Source organism: Calliphora vicina, chromosome 4 (genome assembly GCF_958450345.1).
Source record: "Calliphora vicina chromosome 4, idCalVici1.1, whole genome shotgun sequence".
Classification (NCBI taxonomy): Eukaryota; Metazoa; Arthropoda; class Insecta; order Diptera; family Calliphoridae; genus Calliphora; species Calliphora vicina.
In genome coordinates this window covers 112,492,032-112,504,732 of record NC_088783.1, presented here as the reverse complement: position 1 = coordinate 112,504,732, position 12,701 = coordinate 112,492,032, and the positions used below count along the sequence as shown (strand labels likewise).

General features: G+C 31.5%; 1 protein-coding gene and 1 long non-coding RNA gene across 2 annotated transcripts; one reads left to right on the top strand and one right to left on the bottom strand.

Annotated features, from left to right (window-relative positions):
- The first annotated feature begins 528 nt into the window (after window positions 1-528).
- On the top strand, window positions 529-2,859 carry LOC135957682 (zinc finger BED domain-containing protein 4-like). Its single transcript, XM_065508469.1, has 2 exons — window positions 529-1,411; window positions 1,475-2,859. The coding sequence occupies exons 1-2, from the start codon at window positions 559-561 to the stop codon at window positions 2,584-2,586; spliced, it is 1,965 nt and encodes a 654-aa protein (XP_065364541.1). The 5' UTR covers window positions 529-558; the 3' UTR covers window positions 2,587-2,859.
- LOC135957683 (uncharacterized) lies at window positions 2,840-5,472 on the bottom strand. Its single transcript, XR_010576421.1, has 2 exons — window positions 4,520-5,472; window positions 2,840-4,459 (listed from the first exon to the last, which is right to left on the bottom strand). It is a non-coding gene; the product is annotated as an uncharacterized LOC135957683 (long non-coding RNA).
- Window positions 5,473-12,701: the final 7,229 nt, after the last annotated feature.

The following is a 12,701-nucleotide window of genomic DNA, read 5'->3' as shown; positions in this document are numbered from 1 at the left end:
TTTATAATTCGCTAAGAACTACACAGAAACAATAATTTCAAATCAAGCTAAAAAATCTTATTTTAATTATAAAACTTTTAATTCTTATTTTTAAAATTACATGTTTTTTGAAAAGCATTTTAAAATCAAAAGTATGTTAAGTAATACTATAACATGTTTAGCAGAAACAATTTTGCAATTTTAAAATAAAAATTCAAATTTTTGTTTGCAGGATGTCATTTTTTTTTCAGTGTATAGAAAGGCGGTAAAATTTAACACAAGAATTAAACAATTTAGTCTGATTTAACAACATAATACATTGACAAAAATGAGTTTTGTTGTTGCAAGAGTTTAGGTTTAGGCAACAGACTTGAGTTTTAGACAATTACGACTCGTCTCTATGTTACCCTATGGCTTTTATATTATTTTTCATAAAAAACCGTTACATCTAAAATCAATCTGGCAATTCCATACATGTCACTGCAAATAAGGTGACGTCATAAAATGAAGTTTTCTTTGTTTTGCTTTTGTGGTTTGTTAATATTTCTCCAATTACTGAATCAGACGCAATTAAATACAATGGTCGTATGTTCATTCAAAAAAGGTTTTTGTCCCTTTGGTTCCGCTTGCAAAGGAGAACACTTAGAACCAACGTCCACTGATAACAATATTACAACAAATATGAAAAATAACAAAGCCTCAGATGCAAATATGACTGTTGCTAAAAGCAGCAGTATCAAAACAATGGAAAAGCCGGCCAATAATAACAATACACTTTTCGGAAACGGAAATTCGACTACCACTAGTCCTGGTACTATATTAACTAAATCACTGACAACCACTAACACCACTATTAAGGCATTAAATAATAAAAAATCTAATATATTTGGGGGTGCAGCAGGAATTGCATTCCAGCAACAACAACAGGTACAGAAATTCACATTTGAACAGACCCCTGTGCCAGCAAGTTTTGTATTTGGTGGCAGTAGTGACTCAAATGCACATGAAAGCGAGAATCAAGAGAAAATTGTAATAAGTGAAGTAGCCAGTAAGTGGCCGGATGATCATCATATATCCAAACAAATTGATAAATCTATAATGGACTTAATTCTGGTGGACATGCTGCCATATAATATAGTGGAGGGGTCTGCTTTTAAACGTCTCGAATTTGCTAATCCCACTGAATCAAATCAATACAGGAAAAAGACCGAACAATTTTTCCGTACATCCCTGATGCCGGAAACTTTTAACAAAGTCCAGCAAAAAGTGGTAGCTATATTGGAATCAGCCAAATGGATAAGCATTGCTGTAAATATATCGAGTTCTCCTAATAGTTTGCAGTCGATGTTAAGCTTTACAGCCTATTTTTTACATGAAGCTTCAAGGAAAAAAATAATTTTGGGTGCCAGTGTTTTGGAAAAAGACTACAAAGGTAGGTTTTAATAAATTGCATTTAAATAAACAATTTCTTATTTAGTATACATATTTCCTTTAGAACTTTATATAGCCGAACAACTTTCAAAAATTGTTACCAATTTTAAATTAGAACAAAAATTGCACTTGGTTGTTTGCGAAAATCCTTTAAATATAGAAGCAAACATGCAATTGGCCAACATAAAATGTGTAGCTCATAACATGCAGCTGGTGATATCTGATGCAATTTTGTCCGATAAGCATATACAGGCAGTTATAATAAAATGCCGCGGCATTGTAAAACATTTCGAATATTACAAAGACGCTAAAGAAAATTTGAAAATCATTCAGGAAATGCTTTCTTTAGATGAATTTGCTTTTGTTTTGGATATGGATAATACATGGCTTAGCACATATTTGATGGTGGAACGTATCAATGAACAACGTAAAGCTGTGGAAGTTTACTCAAAGGAACATGGTGGCATAGAAATTTTAAGCCCCGAAGAATGGGATTTGTTAAACGATATTGTAGAGACTTTGGAAAATTTTTATGAGGCCTTTATTGATTTATCAGCAGATAATGCTTCGGTTTCCTTAGTAATTCCTTTGATAGATATGTTAGCCTCTTCAATAGAGGATGATGATAGTGCTGTATATAAATTTAAAGATGAGCTAAAAAAGGCTCTTAATAACAGATTTAAATTTATTGAAACCTCACTATTTCTTATAGTAGCCACACTACTCGATCCCCGTTTCAAAAACAAATATCTCAACGAAACTCAAATTCAATTGGCTGAAAAGGAAATGTCGGACTTTATAAATAAATCACGTTCGTCGGATGTAATAAAAAGGGCTCAAAAGTCCAAGAATAAGCTGTGGGAAAAACATGACAATATGTCGTCTGCTATAAAAACTAATATTTCGTTTAAACGAGAATTAGAATTATATCTACAGGAGCCTTTAACACCTAGAAAATCTAATATTTATGAATATTGGGATAAAAGTGCTTACGAAAATTTGAAAACTGTTGCATTGAAATATATTTCAGCTCCACCTACCAGTGTTGAAAGTGAGGAATTGTTTACAGCTGCTGGCAAACTGTACGCCGATAGAAGTGAACATCTTAAGGGCATGGAGGCAGAGCAATTTTTGTTTTGTCATTATAATATAAAACTGTTTGATTTTGTTTATTGAAATGTATGTATGGATTTATTAGTTGAGTGTAAGCATTTTTTTGTTGACGGCATAATACATGTATTTTTTTTTTGGCCATGAAGGCTTCTTTATATTGATTTAAATAAATATAAATAAATAATTATAATATTCTTATTCTTGTATATATTGCAAATTACTTCCCAAATATTTTATGCCCTTCAACAAAAAATTAAAAAATTTGAGTAAAACTTTTAAAACAAGGCCTTAAACATGAGGATTTTTAAAAATAAAATTAAATTCAGTTTCATTTAAGACCAACTTTTTATTTTTGAATCATTCAATACTTTTTTAAAGCTATTTTGTAATGGATTTGATTTCAAGAAAATTTTAATGATTCAATAAGCAAATATTTCTATAAAGAATGAATTCTGAAAGGAATGAATTCAATATATTTGAAGTACAATGGAATTAAGCCTATAAATTAATTTATAATGAAAAAGAGAGTAGCTATATTTGGCTGTGCCGAATCTTATATACCCTTCATCAAATTATATTTCAAAATAAAAATTTGAAATATTTTTAGGTAAACAAAATTTATTTTTTCCAGTTGTTTGTTTAATTTTTTTCGAATTTTTTTAAAATAGTTTTTTTTTTAATTTTTTAGTTTTTTTTAAATTTTAAATTTTTTTTTTTTAATTTTAAAACGTTTTTTTAAATTTAATTTTTTTTTTTTTAATTTTTATAACCTTTGCCATATATAAGTTTGTCATTCCGTTTGTAATTTCTACATTTTTCAGTTGGGACCCCACAAAGTATAAATAGCGAAGATAGCGAAGTCGATAAAGCCATGTCCGTCTGTATGTTGAAATCAACCTCCCGTAGCCCCTAAATAACTTACATACATGATTCATACATCAATATGTCGGGAATTCTTCCGACTCGGTTGCTATCGACAAAATCGGCCTACAAATGCCTGAGATATCAAGAAAAATCCTCGATTTTTGGCCTATTTAGACAATATGGATATCTAATGTTAGATATTTTAAAGTCCATTGCAACGATATATATAAAGCTATAGTAAGTTGGAACTTCAATGGGTCAAAATCGGTAAATATTTTTTCACCCGAATTTATTTTCTTCAAAAATTGTTTCTTGTCATAAATATTTTTTTTAAAAAAAAATTGGAAAAAACTTTTTTTTAAAAAAAATTAAAAAACAATTTCGAAAAGACAAAATTTTAAAAAAAAACTTTTATAAAAAAATTTCGAAAATAAAAATTAAATTTTGTTTACCTTAAAATATTTTTAAGTATAATTTGGTATACCCTTCAAGATATAGCTCTCTTACTTGTTTTTTTTTTAATATTTAGCGAAAAAAAATTGTTAAAAATATTTTTTCCGATTTGAGCCATTGTAGATCCAACTTACTATGTTCTTAAATACGTCGTTGCAAAGATCTTTGAAATATACATCATTAGATATCCATATTGTCTATATTAATGACTTGGTAATCCAAGGTCGTCCTGGTTTTTTCCCAGCCATTTGTGGATCGATTTTAAATAGCAACCGAGCCGCAAGAATTCCGGAGATATTGATGTATGAATCGAGTATGTAAGTTATTTGGGGGCATCGGAAAGTTGATTTCAACAGACGGACATGGTTTAAAAGACTCCGCTATCTATAAGGATCCAGAATAGATATACTTTATAGGGCCGGAAAATTATATTGTGGAAATTACAAACGGAATCACAAATTTATATATACCCTTCTCACGAAGGTGAAGGGTATAAAAAGCAGTAGAACTATTGACAAACATTTCTATTCCTAATTTCCGTGTTCACTTTTTGTTTGGCCAATTTCGTCCGTTTGTTATAGTTGGTTTTTGTTGACATTTTTTTCATTTGTTGTTTTAGCTGAAAGAAAATGAAAAATATTAATTATTGTCTATAACTAATAAAGTAAAATATATTCACCTGTGTAGATCTTCTCCATGTAGTCCCTTTGTTATACTTTGTCTTATAATTGCTCTTAAATTAGAAGAAATTATTATTTATTAATTGTACTTGTCTTTTTGTGAAATGTCTTCTTCTTGTTAAAATTCCGCCTCAATATGTTAGTGTGTGTGTGTGTGTGTGACAGCTTCTTCACCGGTGGTGTAGATGTCGAGCTGACTTTATCTGGAGAGGACGGTCGCTGTTCATTATTCTGAATCTCTAAACAAATGTCATCGAGTTCAGATTCCTGTACGTCATCGCGATACATTAGCTGGGAGCCCGGTTGAATAGGAGCAATAACCTCAACAATTCTTGGTTCCAAAATCCCCTCGCCTACTAATACTAGGGTTTTCGTATGTGTGACGACCTTCTGAGGTGAATCAGGAGGAGATGGTACTGGTGGAAGTTCTTCACATTCCCAAATTGCCATTGCACACGAGTGCAATGCTCTTAAAATAGTATCGGAGCACCAGAGTTCACAAGGATAATGTTCTTATCAGATCCGGCCTGTTTAAGAGAGTCAAGTACGTCGGTGTACCATGATGGTAGGTACTTTAATCCCCTAAATTCACAACCACGTTTAAACTGCTCCTCGGAAGGAACAAATGCTATCACGAGTTGGCTCTGAAGGGTCGGAATCAATTGGTGATAATTAGTAATTAAAACCTCAAGATTGCTATTCTCAGGACAGTCCAGATCGTCTGTATCAAATACAGACAGATCAAACTGCTTTCGCCGGTTCGTCTGATAAGCTGTTTTGCCATAGGCAGGTGGAGCGTAAATTAGGAGATCGACATTTCTGACCAATTTCTTAACTTCGTCTAATGATCTTGCGTTTGCCATTGCATATTACGAACAAAATATTCACTGCAGTACGATTTGTATATAAAGTTATCTTTACAATCAATTGATCCAATCTGACACCAGTCGGGTTGGTTGATTGCAAAGTATATTTATAAATATATTTATAAATATACTTTGGCTGATTGCAAGGTGCATTTAATAAGGTGCCATCGGCAGCACAGCTGATTATAGAAATAGCATGCACAAATGTCAAACTACATATATAAAAAATATCCGCCCGTATGTCAAACTCTATATATAAAAAATAAGTGAATTCGCCTGTATTTATTTCAATTCGCCACTGCTGTCACCTTGTTAAATACGCCTTGATTGTGTACTAATATGTAGTAGCTGTGTTTAGTAATCATAATAGTAAATGTTACAGTGGCTGTGCTTAGTAATCATAACAGTATTGTATTTTCATACATAATGATGAATGGAAATACTATACTTGTTAAATTTTATAAGAACCTGATATGAAAGTTAGGACATATAGAAAATTTAGAACCATTTAAGCTAAAAATGAAGGAGAAAATTTAAAAATATAGTGATTTTGCCAATATGTAATCATTTTCATAAAAAAATGTATATATATTTAAAATAATTATTATATATTATTTTTTTGATATACTCTTCTAGTGAGGATGATGTTTTTACAAAAAAGGTTAGTGTACCTTTTGGTTCGATTGCAAAGGGAAACACTTAGAACCAATTTACGTCCAAATAAAATAATGAAAAAAATAATTGTAAATTAGTACAGAGAAAATTCTCAAATTTAGGGCAATACTAAAACTGTTTTCAGCTATTTTATTCTATATAAAAAATTTGCACAAAATATCAATTGTTTTAAATAATAAATTTCCGTTTAACTTGTTCTATAAACATTTTAAAACAAGCGGCAATTTAAATTAACAGTTGAAACTGAATGACAGCTGGCAATACCATACATAGCAAAAACCACAGAGTTGCATATATTGTAGTAAATTGACAACATTTCAACCCTTAACCACATAAACGATCTGGCAATAAACGCTTAAAGTTAACACAAGCCACTTGGAGTGGAAAAACAAAAATGTGGCAACACCGCACCAGACATCAGCGGCTGACATGAGCAAAACCATTTTTTTTATATGAAGTTTTTACAAGCTAGATTTGGGGGTCTATGAGCCAAACACCTCCCATAAGAAATACACAGGCGTGAACATTTGAGCTGCTCACGTTGAGCCGGAGAAATATAAAGTTGCCAGATTGGCAGAATCTCTAGTTTTTTGCAGCTCTGTTTTGTACATTTTTTTCAACAACACATCGAAACACACACAGAAAATAAGATTTTTTCCACAGTTTGCGCGGTTAGAACTTAATAAAAATGTATACGGAGTGAAAGAAAGTAAAGTTTTTGTAAAGAGAATTAAATAAACAATTATTATCTACATATAAAATAAAAGATAAGAAATTTACACTAAATAAATCAACAAGAAAGAAAAAGCAGGTGAATAACAAAAAAAAAAGCTACAACAAATTTTGATAAGTGAAGTGATGATAAAGGTATTTGTTTAATTTAAACAAACTAAAAAGATATAAATAAAACATTTATCTACATAAATTTAATAAAAAAGAAGTGAAAAAATACTATATACATAATTTTCCAACAATTATCCCAGACATTAATTGAATCTGTCTGGAGTCTGTGCGATTTTTTTTGCAGCCACTGAGTCCCCTGATTGTGTGTGTATGTATGTGAGTGTTGTTTTTTTTTATTAAATAAAATTCTACTTTTTCCTTCCTTTCTTTTTATCATTCCCTTATTTTGTTCTATGTTAATATTATTTTATTGCTGCTGCAGTTTGTGTGTCTTTTTTTTACTACCCAATGCGTTTTACTCTTAGCAACCATCGGGAGTATCATGAACAACTTTGGTTAGTTGGTACATAGTCTCAATACAAAATTTAATACCACCCACCTCCCACTTTCTTTTTTGTGGACCAGCAGGAATAAAAACCCCCACCAAATAAGGACGCCGCCGCCCTCTATTCATCCATAAACAACCACCCTTTTTTTATTCTTTTGTGAGATTCTTTCTCTACAACTCTAGTTAATTTGAGGTGTATTTTTTACTTTCTCTATCTCTTCCTTTTTTTTGGTTGTTGTTGCTGTTGTTTTGTTTCGTTTATTGAAGTTTTATTTTGCTGTGTTTTTTGTTGTTTCATTCTTATTGTAGTTTTGTTTATATTTTGTTTTTTCGTTGTTGTTGTCTTTTTTCTGTTTTGTTTTCATTTTCCTTGTTTTTATGCTCAAAGAGATGCCATATGGTTTATACAAACAAAAATCGATAATAAGATAAAGATGCCACATGGGCGATTTTAAGGCATGTTAACAGGGGGTTGTTTTAAAGGCGGTTTTTTTTAAAGAAATTGTTTAATAACACTAGTTTTCAAGGTTTTTGTTAATAATATGAAACATGTATATAATTTTGGGACATGTTAACAGGCTGTTGCTTAAAAGGACAGTTTTTTTTTTTAAAGAAATTGTTTAATAACACTAATTTACAAGGATTTGTTATTTTGGGGAAAATAACCGAGATATTTTTTAAGAAAGAAAATTATAAAAAAATATTTAAAAAATTATTACCAAACGAAAATTGTTTTTGAAGTTTCAATTTCAAAACAAAGGAATTTTAAAAACAAGCCTATTTTTCTTAAAATTGTTTCATTCAATAAAAAAAATATTTTTTTTCTATTAAATTGTGTAATAATAAACTTTGTCATATATTTTTGAAAGGTAAGAATTTGAAAATTAATTTTTTTTATTCATTTACTTTAAAATTAAGTAAAATTTTATAAATAAGTTTATTTTTATAACTTTTCATACATATTTAATAACGAACAGCAAGAATTTTTAAAGCATTTTATTTGTGTCAAATAAAATATAAAGTCTAGTATTTTTTGATTTATTGAATTTATATAGACTTTATTCAATTATTATCTAAACATAATTTTATTATATACACCTTCCCCTACAGCCTCCAATATGTTTTTGCCCAAATTATTATTCACCAAACTGAACTTTGTTACAGTTTTTCGTCCTATTTACTTCTATATTGTTTTTATCTCATTTTTCAACTCTTTTCACCTCTCAACATACATAAATCTCATACATAATACAATGACACCAACAACAAAATTGAGGTCTATACTATCAATAGACAATAACAACAAACAAAAACAAATCTAGGGAAACACACACTTGTTTTGAAGTGTATGTGGTTATTGCTACAAAAACAAATGATGACAACAACAACAAAAATACAAGAAAAAACATGTGTGAGTGTGGTTTTAACAGAAAAAAAACCTTAGAGAAATATGAACCTTAAAAAATTGTTTTAAATTTTGGCTCAGATTGCATAAATATGAATAATTATGTACTTTAAACTAAAATTATAGCAAATTTTCAAAATTTTAAATGATTTTTACTTCAATTAAAGAAGGTTAGGTTAGGTAAACACACAGCCGCATGGTAGAGACAATTATTCTGGATGCCGGGTCACTCTGGTGTACTTGGCAATGCTATTGCGGATGAACTGGTCAAAAAGGGCTTACGTCTGCAAGTCGTAGAGATCGATATTTTGATTGGTTTACCGATATCCTGCTGTAAATCACTCATGCAGCGTTAAATTGTTTGCGTCTGTTCAGCTCAGATGGTCTAGTCTGTGAAATTGCCTGATATCGAGGCTCACATGTCCCGCTTTTGACCATCATAGGTCATTGTCAGTCACGGGGCTTGGATGCGAGTTTTGATATCCGTGCTTACTGGGCTTACGGCACTCCATACAATGACTTTTGTAGAAGTTGTCATGATGAAGACGAGAAGGAAACGATTGAACATCTCGTATGTCTTTGCCCTGCTCTAGCGGGGGCTCAGACTTCGATAATAGGTAGTCCTTTTTTGCACGGCCTAGCGGATCTATCTACTGTGGACGTAAGGAAGATGGATTCGTTCATTCGTGAGTCAGGTTGTTTTGGCACTGAAGCCATTTCCGACATGTGATGGACTCTTGAGGACCTGAGCATGATCCTTAGGGTATCACAAAGCGACCAATTCATGGACTTATGGTAGAAACAGGAAAGACAGCAGCTCACTTGGGTCCAAACAGTAGCTCCCTTTATGTTAACTGAAAATAGAAATGAAAGAGGGCCAGATAGAGATGAAAAGAGGAGTAGAAGAATTAAAGAGAGAGGATATTAGTTGAAGAGAAGTGAGGAGAATATTAAGCACCAGTCATTTAAGGGATATTAGGTCACTCCGCGGAGAATCCCGTGTCTGGCTTGATTTGCCAATTGTTATCCCTAATAAAGGCATTGATGCACTCTAACTTCATTTCCGAAAGCTCGTAGGACTTTTTAAGGAACGATGTCCCAGAAATCTTATTCGTAGATCTCCTAATGTCAGGCAATGACAAATAAGATGAAAAATTGTCTTATCTTCCTCTTTATTTTGACTCCTTTTACAGAAGTCGTTATAGGGCAGGCCAAGTCTTCTCGCATGGTTGTCGGGCAATGGCAAAGAATATGAAAAATTGTTTTATCTTCTTCTTCATTTTGACAACTTCTACAGAAGTCTTCTCGCTTGGTGGCCAAGTATGCAGTGTCCGGTTATCACCATCACTACATCACCCCTTAGTCGGGGCCATACAGGTGGGTTCACATCCCCATCTTGTCTGAGCGATCTCATCGTAAAAGATACTGTTTTGAAGCTTGCATTTATATCAGTGAATCCCTTATAGGAAGTCTATGTTTCCGTTAGGCATCATATGGCGTCTTTTTTCGCCAAGATATCAGCCACTCAATTGCACGAAATATCTCCGTGTCCACTTAACCACATGAGTACGACTGTTTAATGTCTTGCCATCCTATTTAATGATTCCCTGCCATCCTGGACTAAGTTCGATGTTGTGTACACACCTATCAGAGGTTTGACTTTCTGTGTATAAACGAATATTCCTGCCTGATATCTTGTTATAACTGAGCCAGTTAGCCGACCTTTTAATAGCCGTTATTTCAGCTTAAATAATGTTACATTCATTTGGGATTCTCTTTTCCTAGAAGCGGCCACATAGACTGAGAGATTCGTTGTGTCATGTAAAGGTCCAATCATTAATTCCATGAATTTCCTCGATAGGAAGGAATAATCAATATTATCTGGAAGATTCTGTATGCTTCCGATTATACTGGCGTGACAGTATGGTACATGTTTCCATGCATGTAATTTTTCTGGCCATTAGATCCACAGGGATTCAGTTCAATATAATAAAGAGCGACTTTGTTGCAGTCGTTCTTAGGTCTCCTGTTGCTATTCTTAAAACCTTCTCGAATAGCAAACAATTTGAGCCTTTGTCTAGTGCCTTCAATCATACAGAGACTCCATAGAATAATATCGGATAGCCAGTTTACATACTGGAGTCTAATATCGTAATGCGTAGTTATGGCCTTCCTGCAGACAGAAAATTGCCGTCAAGGCTTTGGATATCTTTGCTAAGATATTGGGTTTCCAGGATAGTTTACTAACCAGAATAACACCCAAGTATTTTGCGCTGTTTGATAGTTTTCATTTAATCGGAAATGAGGAATCTTGTAAAATATTTCCAATCATTCCACTGTCAGTACTCCAACGACTGGGTGCATTTTCCAACCGTTGTAATTCAATCAAAGAAAAATTTAATTATTTTTTAGGCTTACAGCGAAATCAGTTTAGTTTAACACCAATTTTGCGGCAGTTTAATTGAATTCAGCAACAATTCTTAATAATTTTTAAATACAATAATAATGTGATTTTAATTCAGCTAATAAATTTTAATTTATAATTTAATTTCAACAAAATATAAAAGATATTCTATTTCTAATTAGAATTAAAAAAAATATATAAAAAAACTTTTATTATTAATTATTCTTAAACTTGGTTATATTATTTAAATTGCCATCACTAATTAACAAAAATCAAGTTATCGATTTTAACACTGCTCTAGTTCAAAGCAAGGAAATCAAAATAACCGTTACAAGAGGAAAGTAAATAAGAGAGGGAGAGAGAGAGTGCCAAAATAGATTTATTTTTCTCATTAAGGTGTTAATTTTAGGAAAAATGTACATATTTGAATTTTAAAGTTTTCTTTGTAACGTTTTTAGAAAATCAATAAATAGGTATACAAGAAAAATATGTAATGTTAAATAAAAAAAACATGAAAACTAGAAAACACTACTACTTATTTTAAACAGTCTACTAAAACTAGTAAATCCAATTAACAAAAAAAAAAGAACGAACGAAAAGAAAAACACACATATTTAGGAAATTACAAACACCAACTATAACAACAACAACAAAAAAACTACAGAAAATATTTAAACTTTTGAACCTTTCTCCCAGTTTTGTGTGCTTTATACATTCATACATATGTATTTTCCTAAACGCAACCATAACCTATGAAAAGAAAACAAACTAAAACTCTCAGACTGCAGCAGCAGCAGCAGAAAATTTACCACCCCACCAAACCGAAACGAAAATTTACAACAAAAACAACAAGAAAAAACTTAAGAAAATATTCGCATGAATGAAAATCCCTATTCATTCTTATAGCTTTTGTTGTTATTGCTGACTGATTTGGCTGCTGCTGTTTTTGTTGTTGTTATTGCTGCCGATGAGTTTATAAAAACGAAGAGCAAGAAAAAAAATGTAACAACAACAAGAAGAACCAGAAAATAATAACAGCAATGCATACAACAACAACACTAGCAACATACTTGCAATCGTATTGTACTCATACACAGGGTTGGAAAATTGAGTAGTATTTGTATTTTATGTCCTAAAACAGCACTCGTGCATTATTTTTAAATCATTTTTTAACAATTCTTTAAGGGTTTTTGTAAAAAATATGATAGATTTGTTAACTATTTTAACAACTGGCTTGTGTTTTAAAAAAATCAATAATAATTTGTATAAATCACTAAAATTAGTTACAAAACTTTTATAAAAATAGTAAAAAACTTAAACTAAAGCTAGAGTTAGGTTTTATAACTATTAGATGCAGAGAGCTGGGGACTTTTAAAATATTATTTTCATATATAAATCAAATTAAGCCATAAACAGGAGCTCTAGTATAAATAAAATCAAACAGCTTATTTGTAACAAAGTTTAAGAGCTTGTTGCTATTTCAAAACTCATTATTCCATACCTGCCTCGGCTACAGTTGCTCGTGCGATAACAACATAACAGCCAGAGTATCGGATAATTTTCTGTTAAACACCTCAGCCAGTGCGCGTTTGGCATTCGA